The sequence below is a fragment of the Mirounga leonina genome, unplaced genomic scaffold (genome assembly GCF_011800145.1).
Source record: "Mirounga leonina isolate KUSES-001 unplaced genomic scaffold, KU_Mleo_1.0 Mir_151, whole genome shotgun sequence".
Lineage (NCBI taxonomy): Eukaryota > Metazoa > Chordata > Mammalia > Carnivora > Phocidae > Mirounga > Mirounga leonina.
This window is the reverse complement of record NW_023270377.1, coordinates 32,770,919-32,788,978: the sequence shown is the minus strand read 5'-3', so window position 1 is coordinate 32,788,978 and position 18,060 is coordinate 32,770,919. Positions and strand designations below refer to the sequence as shown.

At 40.1% G+C, this 18,060-nt stretch overlaps 1 protein-coding gene across 3 annotated transcripts in view; it reads left to right on the top strand.

Annotated features, from left to right (window-relative positions):
• CDK15 (cyclin dependent kinase 15) overlaps positions 1-7,252 on the top strand; it is a 78,182-nt gene extending 70,930 nt beyond the window's left edge. For all 3 annotated transcript variants that reach the window (XM_035007370.1, XM_035007367.1, XM_035007368.1), the window contains 2 exons: positions 4,290-4,432; positions 7,108-7,252. In XM_035007370.1, the coding sequence (XP_034863261.1) occupies positions 4,290-4,399 (110 nt within the window). In that variant the 3' untranslated portion in view covers positions 4,400-4,432; positions 7,108-7,252. The remainder of the gene's footprint in view (positions 1-4,289; positions 4,433-7,107) is intronic.
• Positions 7,253-18,060: the final 10,808 nt, after the last annotated feature.

Genomic DNA, 18,060 nt, shown 5'->3' with positions numbered 1-18,060 from the left:
TTATTTATTTATTTATTTATTTATTTATTTATTTATTTATTTATTTAAGAGAGAGAGTGCATGCACATACATGCACAAGCACACAGGTGGGTGGAGGGGCAGAGGGAGAGAATCTTCAAGCAGACTCCCCGCTGAGCACAGAGCCCAGTTGGGGCTCCATCCCACAACCCATGAGATCATGACCTGAGCAGAAACCAAGAGTCAGATGCTCAACTAACTGAGCCCCAGGTGCCCCCAGTTTGATTAATAGAGATGCCCCTGACCTCTTCCTTAATCCTCAATGTCATCTTGTCTTAGCGTCTCTTCCCTTTTTTTTTTTTCTTCTTTTCTTTCTTTTTTTGCTTTTTGGGTTTGTTTTGTAATACACAGTCACCTTTGGGTTTTAAGACTTATTAATCTATGATGGTTCTTTTTTTGTTTTACTGGAATTCATTCAATTTTATAGGGTAATTTCAGGAATCCAACAAAAAATTGGGCAAAGGCATAAAATAGCAATTTACATAAGGAAAACAAAAAAAAGTATACCAACACATGGAATAAAAAGACAGCCTTACTAGTGATTAAATAAATACATGTAACTGATAAGTAGTTCTTTTTCCCCCCCTCAACCTAATGACTCCCAGTGTTTGTGAGATTGTGGTAAAATAATTTTCTGCTGGTGGTGTTATAAGATGGGGCAACCTTTGCAAAGCCTTATGACATGCATATCAGGAGCTATAAAAATGGTAACAACCTTCAACCCTGTACTTTGGTTTCTGGAAATTATTCAAAGAAATAATTGAATAGGAAAAAGAAAAAAAGAACCCTAGATACATAAACGTGTCCATTGCAGTGTTGTCTATAATTGTATTTAAAAAATTACAAAATAAAAATAAAAGAAACAATCTAAATATTCAACACTAAGAGAACCAATTGGATAATGTTGTTATATTGACTCAGCATATTGTACTATATAACAATTTAGAATAATTCACAGGAGTGTGAGGTAGTATGGAAATATTTATTGCCATTATGATGTGAGCTAAAAGAAAGTAGGATACAAAATTGCATATTATAATCTACATGTGAAATGTATTATGCATATCAACAAAACTGAAAGGTAGCATACAAAAATAAAAATGCTCCTGCCATTTAGGGGGATTGTGGGTAACTTTTTTTCTTTTTCAACGTTTTCTTTGATGTTGATGTCGTATTGCTTTTATTGTTTAAAAGAATGAGGTAGGGCAAATGTTACAGGGAGTCCAGGCTCTGGACTGAGAGCTAAAGGACCTGAGTTGTCTTCTTTTTTTCCAGCAGGACATGCGTTATTGGCCTTCATAAAGCCTCAATCTCTCAGTCTACACAATGGATTAACATTAGTTTCCTTTACCCCAGATTGACAGAATGTTTATTTTATAAATCTTTTAACTCACTGAATGCAAGGGTTCACATAAATGTGGTCCTAGGAGAATGAGAGGTGGGAGGGAGAGGAAAAGATAAATAGGCACTAATTAATTTTAAAAGGAAAGATCGTCCGCTTTAATCGGAAATGCTTATGTGCTGTGCCCCCAGTCAGAGTTTTAAGTGCACTCTGTGTTAGTTAGCAACTTCAACTTAAAGTGGTACTGTGTGATCCTCTGGGCTTTGAAGATGGAAGCCTATATACATACACATGAGCTAAAATTACTGCATAGTCACGAGGCTGTGTGCACTCTGAATAATTAAATGCACAAAGCAACTCCAGCTGATGGATTGACGATGTGTAAGGGCAGCGCAAAAACCACGTGCCAGGGAAATTACAAGACATTTTGAAATGATGGTTTAATTTCCAAGCTTTCTTTTCAGCTTGTGCTTTCTCTTTTAGCCATTACAGGCAAGTAAAAGAGATTTGATTATCTTGTTTCCTGTGAAAGGTTACTTAGCTTCTCAATCCCATTAAGTCACTTTCTGCACTCCAGTGCACCCAGCCTTCACCAGGTTATCAGCCCAGGAAGAGTAAATGGAGACACCAGGATCAGATTTCTAAAGGAAGGAAAGTTAAAGCAAAGTTTGAAAGGGGTGACAACCAACAGCCAGGAGCTTAGGAACTCAATTAGACTGAAAGACAACTATCTCATTATCTCGTTCTGAAATGATCTAAATACATAAGAATCTAAAAGTTTTAAATAAACTTGTCCTACTCACTGTCTAGATGACTGAATTTCCCTTCTCAAAAAATTTTAAACACCCACTTTCGGATTTATTTATTCTAAGTGCGAAGCAGCTGTGATAATTATGCTGTCAGATTCAGTAAGCTAATGAGGAGTCAGTCGAATGGAAGGTTTTGCTTTTGTGGGATTGCTGCGGGAGAAATGCTCTGCTGCTTTTTTCCCTTCTCTCTTTTTCTCTCTTTCTTCCTTTTTTTTTTTTTTTTTTTTCTTGTTTTTGTTTCCTTTTTCTAGAGTCGGGCAGTCCCCGGCCGGCCGGGCCAAATTGGAATCCCTTTGATGAACTGGTTGCTTTCCCAACACTGTTCCACCAGAGAATTTCTCCCTCTTTCCCTCTCCCTCTCTCTCTCTCCCCCACTCCCCCCCTCCCCACACCCTCCCTCCCTCTCTCTCCCTCTCTCCTTCCTCCCTGGCCTTTGAGGGACAAGGAGGCCCGAGGGAAATCTTCATGCCACTGTCCCCAAGGCAAGAGGACACTTCTCCCTGAGGGAAATTCCCAAAGTGGTTTGGGTTTGAGTTGATTTGAGAGTGATCTGTGAAGTTTACACACTGTTTATTTTAGCTGTTTATTTATGCTATGACATGAGCTAGAAAAAGTACAGAATTGTGTATTATAATGTACTGTGAAGATGTATTATGCATACCAACAAAACTTGACGTCTCTGCTTTATAGCCTAGCAAAGGTGTAATGCCGAACCCAAAGACTCAAGGCCCCAGACTACTCGTGGCATCCAAAGCAGATGTTTAGGCCAAGGGAGGCAGAGATGGCCCTGCAGGTTTATTTCCGCTCTTTGGGTGTGAGCAGCTTCCAGCAAACAATATTATTAAGCCATCTTAGGCTTTTGGTGTGCCAAAGCTAGACCCTTATCTTTCTGTTAAATTACACAATATTTAGAGCACTCCAGGTTCGTGCAGATTGTGAGCCTTGGAAAAGCAATGCCCAAGTGAAAAGAGGTCCTGAGTAAGTTTGTGATGACAATTGCTTTGGTGACAACGTGGCTGTTGTTTTTCCTAGATGGTATCTATGCTGAGGGCTTGGAACAAAGGCCACTAGTCATTCAAATATATTACATATCAAGAACAACCCAAGATGTTTTGAATATATTATCGCCTTTAAACTTACAGCAATCTGCCAGGAAGTTTTTACTATCCCCATTTTGCAGATGAGCTCCTTAAAACGTTAACTTTGGGAGGACTTGACCTATAATTTTCATGTAGTAAGCACCCAGGAACAACACACACTTGAACACAGGCATTTATAAAAATGCCAACTGCCAGCATACTGAACTAACCCAATAAATCAGAGGGCAAAGGTAGTGTGTGTGTGTGTGTGTATTTTTTTTTGCAAAGAAAATTTTTTTAATTTATAAAAGTTGTACCATAGGGTCTATTCAAATAGATTGCCTAATGTAACTAATGCACCAGAATTTAAAATTTTCTGAAACACATCTAGCCCCAGCATGATGCTCATTGCCTGCCATCACTGGGACTAATGTCCAGACTCCTTGGCTTGATATTTACTCCCTTTACCATCTGGTTCCAGCTCATTTTTCCAACTTCATCTACTAGTCTGTCTTGCTCTAACCGTGCAGTCCCCTCAAACACTTTCCTTCCCCTTTGCCTTTGCTCATGCTGATCCTCCAGCCAGCAATATTGTCCCTGGAATTTCTTGACTGTTGAAAGTAGAGTCTTCCTTCACGGTTCAAAGGGCACTTGTCCATGCTTTTCCTGTGCTCTGTGGAAATGTGAGAGAGGAGCTGTCGTAATTCTTTACTTCTATCTCACATTCAGCCCTTGTTTGTTAGTGTGTGTGTCCCCAGTCCTATTCCTGTTTTTTGGATCTTCAACACCTAGCGTAACACTTTACCCAAGTGCTCATTTGGTGAGTATGTGTTGAATTGAATCAAATAAGAGGCACTTGACAAGTATTAGTAGATTCGGTAAAGCGAGTTATCCATGAGTCGGTATGAATTGTTGGTGGGTAAGTCTGCCTCATGTTATGATGTCTCTTCAGGTGACAAATATTACAACAGATATAAAAAATATACCGTGAAACATTCCAGGAAATAATAAGTTGGTGCTTTTCTCTTTTCCTCCCTACAGAGGAGTCTTTGTTTACAGTTTCAGGAGTGAGGCTAAAGCCAGAAATGTGTGACCTTTTGGTGTCCTACCGGAAAGGTCACCACCCAGCCCAGTTTAGCAAATGTTGGTGAAAAGAGGGAACGACATCACCAACATCCTTTCGGGTAAGGGATCCCAACTGTGAGTCTTCTTATGGACGGAACTGAAAATCCATCAACGCCAGGGGGAGAGGACATTGTTCATAGATTCAGAGCACCTCTGTTCTGTGTCCAGCTCTTCATTCCCACTCTAGGGACAGGGGCCTAGCCTCTTCGGGCTGCAAAAGGAGGATGATAATGTGCATCACCTGTCTCTCTCATTCCCAGAGGAGTAGTAAGACTCTGAAGACAGAACTTACAAGGCATTCTAAGGCCTTAAACTGATACATGTGGAACAAAGTACCACACCGGCATGTTGCATTCCCTTAACTATGTAGCTCTCTCCATCAGCTGATAGTACAAATCAGGGGTCAAAACCCAACCCCAGGGGCGCCTGGGTGGCTCAGATGGTTAAGCGTCTGCCTTCGGCTCAGGTCATGATCCCAGGGTCCTGGGATCGAGTCCCACATCGGGCTCCCGGCTCAGCGGGGAGCCTGCTTCTCCCTCTGACCCTCTCCCCTCTCATGCTGTTTCTCGCTCGCTCACTCTCTAAAAAATAAATAAAATCTTTAAAAAAAAAACAAAAAAACCCAACCCCATTTGCTCAAGACTGAGGAGTGTCCTGGGATGTGGGACATTCGGTGCTAAAATCAGCCCAGCCTGGGGTAAACCAGGATGCTTGTTCACCAGACTGGTGCAAATGAAAGCTGGCCTGCCCCCAAATGCCAGAGAAGGACTGGTTCAGGGCCTGGCCCCACTCAGGAGATGATTTTCGATGCTTGTGAGAATCTAGTCATCACTGCTCCAGACTTCTTAGGCTACCCCTTCTGCACAGTTGGTTACAGGGACTTCTCTCATTCAGGGTGAGTCTGGAGAACAACAAGGACCAGATGGGGAGCCATCCACAATGTCTCAGACACCGCTACTCTCCTCACTCAGCCCAGGGTAGCCCAGCCTTCCAAGGTAATCTTGAGGAGGAAGGGGGCTATGCAGAAGTTTTCTGAAACTACCATACCCTAAAAGAAGTTCTGGTAGGCACAGGAAGCCAGGTGGGACAACCCCAAAAGCCATTATAGTATAGATACCCCTAGATGTTACAAGAGCACTTCTCATACTGGGCCTTCCCCAGCGGGGAGAGGGGACAGTAGTCCAGATAGAGGAATCAAGGTGGGACCCATGCACAAAGCCAGCCAGTCAATGGGCCCTGTAGGTGACCCTGGCTATATCCCAAGCCACAAGAATTAGACTATAATTTGACCACCCATTTGGCAACCACAGCTTGGCCATGCTTCCTGACAGAAATTTTGGGGCCTGGATGGTAACCACAGACATGCCCCCCACACCTGCCCGCTCGTAACATCATTCAAATGGCAGGATTCAGCTCTTTGCCACTTTCTCTCAGATCTCTCTTTGGCTGTTGATATTTCGAGGCATGTACATATCCGAGATGTTTGCCTTCTGGATTTTCTAAGATCATTGTATTTAGAAATCTGGAAAGGTCAGGGAAGTTTAGAATTATAGCTGTTCCTCAGCATTTTATGCAATAATCAGGTTTGCATTTTGACAATATGTAATTGGAATTACAACAGGCAACACAATAATATGGTATTTCCCAAGCACCATATTTTCTAAAGCAGAGATTTTGCTGTGTAATTATGTCACTTTAAACCCGCTAGTTATGAGAACAGGGTGTGCATTAGCTACATTCTATAAAGTGAGGATTTGCCCTTCATAAAATTATCAAAGACGCTGATGGAAGTGGTCTCAGATGGTGGTGTTCCATTAGCATTACTATTACTTCTAGTATGTTGTTATTTTATTTTACGAAGCAATCAAAAGATAGGGAGATAACCCTGCCTCTCTGGTCTTCAGTGACTTTCCACAAAGGATTATTGCCTGGAGATGTGAAATGGTCATCGTAGAAGGTCCATGAAAGTCAGCCTGTCAAACTTGGCACCGGTGCTAGCAACTGAGAAAAGGAGGAGGCAGTTTTCACCTCTATTGGAGTCACCTCCGGATGTCCCTAGGCCCTTGGTATTAATGTAAGGAGATAAGACCCGTAGGAGAGGAACCACAAGAGGGAAAATCTAGAGCACTTAAACTGTTTAATAAATGGCTCGGGATCAGCAAAATCTGGGTGTGCTGGAGTTAAACAGACCAAAGGTAATCACATGGACACTTGGGGCCTGTAAATCTTTTCCACTAAATTGAATTTATGTTAAAATATTCAGTTTCCTGGAGATTCAAAATGTAAATTGGGATATTAGGACTTGTAACTGGCAGCAATGCCTCCAAATTAAAACTCTTAGAAGAGCCTCAAAATGTCAGTTTCAGGAATGGGAAAAAAAAAAAAGTATACTGATGTCTGCAATGGAGATGTAGAAGGGAACTAATTTGCTGGGGACATATCATGTGCCAGGCACTTTACACATGTTATTTCAAAGCTTGGCATGTTTTGAACAATGGGGTATGGTGTGGTACAAATGCAGTTTGTGTATCTAGAGATCGCTTTTTATTATTTTTTAAAGCTCTTTTGGTTCTTCTTGCCAGAGGTAAGATGTAGTCTCTGTTATAATTTATTATTACCTTTTCCATCTATATATATAATCCCATCAATAACTTGGCCCTAAATGTTTAACAGGTTTTCCTTACTTGATCTGACTCGTATATTTTGATTTTGTTTATTCTTCATTCACTTACAGGGCTACATCACTGCTGTTTCAGTTTTAATTTGCTTTGCCTTACTAAGAAGCTTCAAATCTAACTGCACAATGGACCAGGGTTTTCATACCATCACCTGTGACCTGGAATATTGTAAATATGAGGTCCAAGGGAACGGACATGATACTTGAAGAAAAAGCAATGATTGATTATTGCTGTTGTCATTTGCGTAGAATTTAACATTGATTGACTCAAAAATTAGACAACAGATTGAAATAGTCTGAGAAGAGGATTTCTGAATAATTTTGTCTATTTTGTGATTTGATTGAGAGATCCCTGGGCCAGAAGGACTATAGGCCAGATGAAAGGCTAATGATTAAAAGAATCTGGAGACAGAGCTGGTGCTTACAGAGGCCTGTCCCTCCTGTGTTCACTTATAATTTCCCCCAACAAAAGGACTTCTGTGGCAAGGAGAGGATTAGTCTGAAGTTCAGAAAAATCTCAGGGAAGATGGTTTCTTGGATAAAGTTGTCAACAGAAGTACTTGCTTAAGATGCTTTGTTAAGATTTCCTAGGAGGTGCTTCTTTCTTCATTAACTGGATTCTCAAAACACACTACTACCCCTCTCCCGCTAGTTTTTAGAAGTTTGGATTGAACTCCTGGTTAGATTGAAATTTTTTGGCTATCTCCTTGTACTGAATCCCAGTTATCAGTGACGATAGGAAAAAGCGATGAGGAACCTAAGCTCCGATTTGATGGTGGAGATGCTGAATAAATGGGAACAAAGAGTTCCAAAGATGTAATTCAAGCCCTGTTGCACCATCAGACACACATGCGTGTGTGCACCCACAACCCTCAAATAAATGAGAGATCAGTCTCAGCTAACACATGTATCATTTTCCACAATGACTCCTTCTAAAAGAAGCCAGGGAAACTCAAATTACTTCACCTAGGGATCATCTACTCAGGAAATGTAGTAGCCTAGAAACCAAAGACTTCTATATATCCTTTAGAAGAACAAGAAAGAACTAATTAAGAAAGAATTAAAAAGTAATACTAATGCACCCAAAGTCTGAGATGGGGAAGAGGAAAAATGCATACAAATAGCCCAAGGAAATCTACCTTAGTATTTGATTTTAGCAAGGTATTTGACCAAACTTCTCCAAACACACCTGAAAGATGAAACTGTATGGGCTGGATTATGGGGTAAATATATGTGTGCCTTGAAAGTGGTTTTTCAACCTAGACAAAAGCCGATTGTGGTACGGTATAAGGTACAGTCTTAAGCCCCATTCTACAAATATTAATACATATTTGTATTAATCACTTGAATAAAATCAAAGAAGGTACACAATTTATTCACACAACTCATTGAAGTAAGTAATTATTATTAATTTATTACTTCCATTTTACAAAAGGGGAAACTGAGACTCAAAGAAGTTACATAACTCATCCATGGTGGTATACCAGAATTAAGGTACAAAGCTCATGTCTGGCTGTCTCCAATGTGTATGATCTTTCCAAAAATCACATTTCATTTTTGTATATGTAAGTTTTTCTTTCTTTCAATTTTAAGATGTAGTCTCTTCTAACAAACTGACCAAAATATACTCAGGAGATAGTGTATTGCTCTGTTCTGTTCACCTGTCCGTTTATATCCCTTCCTTTTTTTATTGTTGCTGGGGTTTTTTTTTTCTCTTTTGTTTTTTCTTGTCTTTTAATTTCCACTTTGACAGTTACATTCTATCCTTTCATTGTATTTAGTTTTATTTTTATACATATATAAGTTTTTCTTTCCTAAAAATCTTAGGGTCTAGTTTTCTAAAAAAACAGACCAGAATACACACAGAATCCAGTCTATTGCTCTACTGTGCTCACCTGTCTGATTATTTTTTTTTCTTTTTTTCTTCTTCTTCTTTTATTTATTTATTTATTTATTTTTCTAGTTTCAGGTCTCTTTGGATTTGTTTAGTGTATATTTCTCTGGGGTTGTTGTTGCCATTTTAGTATTCTCTCATTCATCTACTCTTTTCTGGGCAGAATGACAAGACAGAAAAACTCACCTCAAAAAAGAGAACAAGAGATAGTACTGACTGCCAGGGACCTAATCAGTATGGACATAAGTAAGATTTCAGAACTAGAGTTCAGAATAATGAATATAAAGATACCAGCTGAGCTTGAAAAAAGCATAGAAGATACTAGAGAATCCCTTTCTGGAGAAATAAAAGAACTAAAATCTAATCAAGTCAAAATAAAAAAGGCTTTTAATGAGATGCAATAAAAAATGGAGGCTCTACAAGATGTCCATCAACAGATGAATGGATAAAGATGTGCTATATATATACAATGAAATATTATGCAGCCATCAAAAACACAAAATCGTGGGGCGCCTGGGTGGCTCAGTCATTTAGCGTCTGCCCTCAGCTCAGGTCATGATCCCAGGGTCCTGGGATCAAGCCCTGCATTGGGCTCCCCACTTTGCGGGAAGCCTGATTCTCCCTATCCCACTCCCCCTGCTTGTGTTCCCTCTCTCACTGTGTCTCTCTCTGTCAAATAAATAAATAAAATCTTAAAAAAAAACATGAAATCTTGCCATTTGCAACGACATGGATGGAACTAGAGGGTATTATGCTAAGCGAAATAAGTCAATCAGAGAAAGACAAGTATCATATGATCTCACTGATATGAGGAATTCTTAATCTCAGGAAACAAAGTGAGGGTTGCTGGAGAGGTGTGGGGTGGGAGGGATGGGGTGGCTGGGTGATGGACACTGGGGAGGGTATGTGCTATGGTGAGTGCTGTGAATTATGTAAGACTGATGAATCACAGACATGTACCTCTGAAACAAACAATACATTATATGTTCAAAAAAAGGAAGATAGTAGGAAGGGAAAAATGAAGGGGGGGATATCAGAGGGGGAGATGAACCATGAGAGACTATGGACACTGAGAAACAAACTGAGGGTTTTAGAGGGGAGGGGGTGGGGGGATGGGTTAGTCTGGTGATGGGTATTAAGGAGGGCATGTATTGAATGGAGCACTGGGTGTTATACACAAACAATGAATCATGGAACACTACATCAAAAACTAATGATGTGATGTATGATGACTAACATAACATAATAAAATAAAATTTAAAAAAAAATGGAGGCTCTAACTGCTAGGATAAGTGGGCAGAAGAGAGAACTAGTAATATAGAAGACCAAATGATGGAGAATAAAGAAGCTGAAAGAGAGATAAACAACTACTGGATCACGAGGGGAGAATCCAAGAGATAAGTGATACCATAAAGCAAAACAATATTAGAATAAATGGGATCCTAGAAGAAGAAAGAGAGAGGGGGCAGAAGGTATATTGGAGCAAATTATAGCGAGAACTTCCCTAATCTGAGGAAGGAAACAGGCATCAAAATCCAGGAGGCAGAGAGAGAACCCCCCTCAAAATCAATAAAAATAAGTCAACACCCCAACATGTAAGAGTGAAACTTACAAATCTCAGAGACAAAGAGAAAATCCTGAAAGCAGCTTGGGACAAGAGGTCTGTAACCTATAATGGTAGAAACATTAGATTGGCAGCAGACCTATCCTTGGAAACCTGGCAGGCCAGAAAGGACTGGCATGATATATTCAGGGTGCTAAATGAGAAAAATATGCAGCCAAGAATACTTTATCCCGCTAGGATGTCATTCAAAATAGGAGGAGTGATAAAAGGCTTCCAGGACAAGCAAAACTAAAAGAATTTGTGATCACCAAGCAGCCCTCTAAGAAATATTAAAAGGGATCCTCTAAGCAAAGAGGGAGCCCAAAAGTAACATGGACCAGAAAGGAACAGAGACAATATACAGTAACAGTCACTTTACAGGTAATACAATGGCACTAAATTCATATCTTTCAATAGTTACTCTGAATGTAAATGGGCTAAACGCCCCAATCGAAAGACACAGGGTATCAGATTGGATAAAAAAAGCAAGACCCATCGATATGCTGTCTGCAAGAGACTCATTTTAGACCCAAAGATACCTCTAGATTGAAAGTGAGGGGGTGGGGGCGCCTGGGTGGCTCAGTCGTTAAGTGTCTGCCTTCGGCTCAGGTCATGATCCCAGGGTCCTGGGATCGAGCCCCGCATCGGGCTCCCTGCTCCGCGGGAAGCCTGCTTCTCTCTCTCCCACTCCCCCTGCTTGTGTTCCCTCTCTCGCTGTGTCTCTCTCTGTCAAAATAAATAAATAAAATCTTTAAAAAAAAAAATGAAAGTGAGGGGGTGGAAAACCATTTATCATGCTAATAGACATCAAAAGAAAGCTGGGGTGGCAATCCTTATATTAGACAAATTAGATTTTAAACCAAAGACTATAATAAGAGATGAGGAGGGAACTGTATCATAACTAAAGGGTCCATCCAACAGGAAGATCTAACAATTGTAAATATTTATGCCCCTAACATGGGAGCAGCCAATTATATAAGGAAATTAATAGCAAAATTAAAGAAACACATCAATAATAATACAATAAGAGTATTAGATCTGCAATGGACAGATCATCTAAGCAGAAGATCAACAAAGAAATAAGGGCTTTGAATGACACACTGGACCAGATGGACTTCACAGATATATTCAGAACATTCCATCCCAAAGCAACAGAATACACATTTTTCTTGCGTGCACATGGAACATTCTCCAGAATAGATCACATACTGGGTCACAAATCAGGTCTCAACTGGTACCAAAAGACTGGGATCATTCCCTGCATATTTTTGGATCACAATGCTTTGTAACTAGAACTCAATCACAAGTGGAAAATTGGAAAGAACGTAAATACATGGAGGCTAAAGAGCATCCTACTAAAGAATGAATGGATTAACCAGAAAATTAAAGAAGACTTAAAAAAATTCATGGAAACAAATGAAAATGAAAACACAACTATTCAAACTCTTTGAGATGCAGCAAAGGTGGTCCTAAGAGGGAAGTATATAGTACTACAAGCCTTTCTCAAGAAACAAGGAAGGTCTCAAATACACAACCTAATCCTAAACCTAAAGGAGCTGGAGAAAGGACGGCAAATAAAGCCTAAACCCAGCAGGAGAAGAGAAATAATAAAGACTAGAGCAGAGATCAATGAACTAGAAACCAGAAAAACAGTAGAACAGATCAACGAAACTAGGAGCTGGTTCTTTGAAAAAAATGAGTAAGCTCGATAAACCCCTGGCCAGACTTATCAAAAAGATAAATTTATCAAATAAATAAAATCATGAATGAAAGATGAGAGACTAAAGAAATACAACTATAAGAACATATTATGAGGGACGCCTGGGTGGCTCAGTTGGTTAAGCATCTGCCTTCAGTTCAGGTCATGATCCCAGGGTTCTGGGATCGAGTCCCACATCGGGCTCCTTGCTCAGCAAGGAGCCTGCTTCTCCCTCTGTATGCCTCTGTCTCTCTCTCTCTCTGATAAATAAATAAAATCTTAAAAAAAAAAGAACATATTATGAGCAACTATATGCCAAAAAATTAGGCAATCTGGAAGAAATGTATGCATTCCTAGAAAGGTATGAACTACCAAAACTGAACCAGGAAGAAATAGAAAACCTGAACAGACCCATAACCAGCAAGGAAATTGAAGGAGTAATAAAAATCTCCCAACAAACAAGAGCCCTGGGCCAGATGGCTTCCCAGGGGAATTCTCCAAACATTTAAAGAATTAATACCTATTTTTCTGAAGCTGTTTCAAAAAATAGAAATGGAAGGAAAACGTCCAAACTCCTTCTATGAGGCCAGCATTACCTTACTCCCAAAACTCGACAAAGGCCCCACCGAAAAGGAGAATTACAGACCAATATCCTTAATGAACATGGACGCAAAAATTCTCACCAAGATACTAGCCAACAGGATCCAACAGTACATTAAAAGGATTATTCACCACAACCAAGTGGGATTTATCCCTGGGCTGCAAGGTTGGTTCAACATCCGCAAATCAATCAACGTGATACACTACATAAATAAAAGAAAGGACAAGAACCATATGATCCTCTCAAGTGATGCAGAAAAAGCATTTGACAAAGTATAGCATTCCTTTCTTGATTAAAACTCTTCAAAGTATAGGGATAGAGGGAACATACCTCAATATCATAAAAGCCATCTAAGAAAAACCCACAGCGACTATCATTTTTAATGGGGAAAAACCGAGAGCTTTCCTCCTAAGGTCAGGAACACGGCAGGGATGTCCACAATCACCGCTGCTGTTCAACATAGTATTAGAAGTCCTAGCCTCAGCAATCAGACAACAACAACAAAAAAAGTAAAAGGCATCTGAATCGGCAAAGAAGTCAAACTCTCACTCTTTGCAGATGACATGATACTCTATGTGGAAAACCCAAAAGATTCCACCCCAAAATTGCTAGAACTCCTACAGGAATTCAGCAAAGTAGCAGGGTATGAAATCAATGCACAGATATCAGTTGCATTTCTATACACTAACAATGAGACAGAAGAAAGAGAAATTGAGGAGTCAATCCCATCTACAATTGCACCCAAAACCATAAGATACCCAGGAATAAACCTCACCAAAGAAGCAAAGTATCTGCCCTCAGAAAACTATAGAACACTCACAAAAGAAAGTGAGGAAGACACAAAGAAATGGAAAAATATTTAATACTCATGGATTGGAAGAACAAATATTGTTAAAATGTCTATGCTACCTAGAGCAATCTACACATTCAATGCAATCCCTATCAAGATACCATCTACTTTTTTCACAGAGCTGGAAAAAATAGTCCTAAAATTTGTATGGAACCGGAAACTAGACCCCGAATAGCCAAAGGAATGTTGAAAAAGAAAAGCAAAGCTGGTGGCATCACAACCCTGGACTCCAAGCTCTATTACAAACCTATAATCATCAAGACAGTATGGTACTGACACAAAAACAGACACATAGATCAATGGAACAGAATAGAGAACCCAGAAGTGGACCCTCAACTCTATGGTCAACTAATCTTCGACAAAGCAGGAAAGAATAGTCAATGGAAAAAAGACAGTCTCTTCGGGGCGCCTGGTGGCTCAGTCAGTTAAGTGTCTGCCTTCAGCTCAGGTCGTGATCCCAGGGTCCTGGGATCCAGCCGCGCATCAGGCTCCCTGCTCAGCGGGGAGTTTGCCTCTCCCTCTCCCTCTGCCTGCCGCTCTGCCTACTTGTGCTATCTGTCTGTCAAATAAATAAATAAAATCTTAAAAAAAAAAAAGTCTCTTCAACAAATGGTGTTGGGAAAATTGAACAGCCACATGCAGAAGAATGAAACTGGACCATTCCCTTACACCACACACAAAAATAGACTCAAAATGAATGAAAGACCTAAATGTGACATAAGAATCCATCAAAATCTTTGAGGAGAACACAGGCAGCGACCTCTTCAACCTCGGCTGCGGCAACTTCTTGCTAGACGTTTCCAAAGGCAAGGGAAACAAAGGCAAAAATGAACTATTGGGACTTCATCAAGATAAAAAGCTTTTGCACAGTGAAGGAAACAGTTGACAAAACCAAAGGACAACCGACAGAATGGGAAAAGATATTTGCAAATGACATATCAGATAAAAGGCTAATATCCAAAACCTATAAAGAACTTATCAAACTCAACACCCAAAGAACAACTAATCCAATCAGGAAATGGGCAGAAGACATGAACAGACATTTCTCCAAAGAAGACATCCAAATGGCCAACAGACACATGAAAAAATGCTCAACATTACTTGGCATCAGGGAAATACAAATTAAAACCATAATGAGATACCACTCACACCAGTCAGAATGGCTAAAATTATCAAGTCAGTAAATGACAGATGTTGGCAAGGATGCGGAGAAAGGGAACCCTCCTACACTGTCGGTGGGAATGCAAGCCGGTGCAGCCACTCTGGAAAACAGTATGGAGGTTCCTCAAAAAGTTGAAAACAGGGGGCGCCTGGGTGACTCAGTCGTTAAGCTTCTGCCTTCAGCTCAGGTCATGATCCCAGGGTCCTGGGATCGAGCCCTGCATCGGGCTCCCTGCTCAGCAGGAAGCCTGCTTCTCCCTCTCCCACTCCCCCTGCTTGTGTTCCCTCTCTTGCTATGTCTCTCTCTGTCAAATAAATAAATAAAATCTTAAAAAAAAAAAAAAGGTTGAAAACAGAGCTACCCTATGACCCAGCAATTGCACTACTCAGTATTTAGCCAAAGATATAAATATAGTGATCCGAAGGGGCACCTGCGCCCCAATGTTTATAGCAGCAATGTCCACAATAGCCAAACTATGGAAAGAGCGCAGATGTCCATCAACAGATGAATGGATAAAGAAGTTGTAGAACAAACACACACACACACACACACACACACACACAGAGGAATATTACTCAGCCATCAAAAATATGAAATCTTGTCATTTGCAATGATGTGGATGGAACTAGAGGGTATTATGCTAAGTGAAATTAATCAATCAGAGAAAGACAATTACCATATGATCTCACTGATATGTGGAATTTAAAAAACAAAACAGAGGATCATAGGGGAAAGGAGGGAAAAATGAAACAGGATGAAACCAGAGAGGGAGACAAACCATAAGAGACTCTTAATCATAGGAAACAAACTGAGGGTTGCTGGAGGGGAGGAGGGTGGAGGGATGGGGTAACTGGCTGATGGACATTAAGGAGGGCATGTGATGTAAGGAACACTGGGTGTTATATAAGACTGATGAATCATAGACCTGTACCTCTGAAACAAACAACAACAAAAAAAATCTCAAAGATGTAGCCACTCCCAATTTATTTGGGGAGTGAAAAATGTCATCTGAGTCAACAAAAACAATTTTTCATTTTGTCTTAAATAAGCCATTATCTTTCAGTTTGCTGCTGTCCTGATCCTACTATGGTTTTGTGTGTGTGTGTGTGTGTGTGTAAGAAAATAGCTATAATAAATATTTTGCTTTGTTCATGCAGTGTCTTTCATATAGGAGTCTAAGTACTTTATAACTATCTGTAGGTCATTGAGTATAATCACTGTTTCACTGATCAAAAATGTGATGCGCAAGATCCTTCACAAATAAAGAAAATAATTGAAAAAACATCAGTGGTTGCCAGGAGTTAGGAGGGAGGGATGAATAGACAGAGTGCAGAGGATTTTTAAGGCAGTGAAACTAGTATGATACTATAATGGTGGATACATGTCATACAAATTTATCCAAACCTGTAGAATGTACAAGACCAAGAACGACTCTTAATGTAAACTCTCATATTCAGATGATAATGATGTGTCAATGCAGGTTCTGGTAGGGGGAGGCTATGCTGTGTGGGAACAGGAGGTAATATGGGAAGACTCTAACTTCTTTTTAGGGGGAGTTTCTGTAACTTCTGCTAAATATTGCTGGTGAACCTAAAATTGCTCTAAAAATCAAAATCTATTAAAAACAAACAAATAAAAAACCAAAAGAGCTAATGAGCAATAAACTAATACAATATTTACTCCTATAAAATTTTATCTGATTTAATTTCTTACACTTTGGAAGGGTTTTTTTTTTTTTAAGATTTTATTTATTTATTTAACAGAGAGAGAGAGAGCGAGAGAGTGCACAAGCAAGGGGAGTGGCAGGCAGAGGGAGAGAGAGAAGAAGCAGTCTCCCTGCTCAGCAGGGAGCTCTACGTGGGACTCGATCCCAGGACCCTGGGATCACGACCTGAACTGAAGGCAGACACTTAACTGACTGAGCCACCCAGGCACCCCAATTTCTTACACTTTAGACTTAAAATGTCAACAAGTTAAGTAAGGCTGTGACTTGGTGGAAATCGGCACTTTTAAGTACAATGTGTCTTGAAAGATATGAAAGATGAAAGATAATGCCAATACTTTTAGGTGATATAAATGAAAGAATAATAAGATGGTGTCCCAGCGAAGAGAAATAGCTTACTCTCCACTGATCAGGTCCCATCTCAATTATCACTTATCTATCCATCACACTTCAAAAGAAAGATCATATTGAAGTAAATATTTACTGTGTATCTGTTAGTTCACAGATCTAATTCTGTGTAATCCTCTTCACAAGACTAGGGGGTAGGTGTAGTTATTTTACAAAGAAGAACACAGAATCAAATTTAAGTAGACTGGATGCTCAGACTCTTTGTCCCCAAAGTCTGTGCTTTCCCCACTCCTAACCACAACTCTGTGGTGCATGCTCCAAGAGGGGCTACTATGAAAGTAGAGGGCATGGAGACCAAGGCACAAGAAGGAATAGCCCAAAAAGAGAAAACCCAGGGGGCAGAGAAACTCCGTCCAGAGGCTTGAGGGTTCTCACAGAGCAAAGAGGCTGGCCCTCTACTGGGTGGCTGTGGAGCCAAGATGGATACATTGAAAGCTCAGAGATGCTATTTTTGATACAGCAGGAAGAGTCCTTGACCAATTTCACTTGTCCACCAATGGAATGAGTTCCCACAACAGTAGCAGACTTCCTCTGCACTCCAGTTGATATAGAAAGCTGTAGGAGGGATCCCCATATTGGGGATTAGAATAACTGTCTTCAAGGGTCCCATCCAATCCCAAGATTGTTGAATAAGAACTTGTGAACAGCTGTGAGCAGACTATACATGGAATTATAGTAAGATCATATTGTTGCAAGAACGGGTAGACATTGGGGTTTTTTTTTAAAGGTTTTTTCTTAGGGGTGCCTGGGTGGCTTAGTCGGTTAAGTGTCTGCTTTGGCTCAGGTCATGATCTCAGGGTCCTGGGATCGAGTCCTGGGATCGAGCCCCCAGTCGGGCTCCCTGCACAGTGGGGAGTCCGCTTCTCCCTCACCCTTTGTCCCTCCCCCAGCCTGTGTGCTTGCTCTCTCTCTGTCTCCCCCTCTCTCAAATAAATAAATAAATAAATAAATAAATAAATAAATAAATAAATAAACTTAAGGATTTTTAAAGTAGAAATTGACAAAATTATCCCCTTTAATTATAATGGAAAATAAATCATGCTTGTGCTTTATTCTTTTTCTCCTTTAAT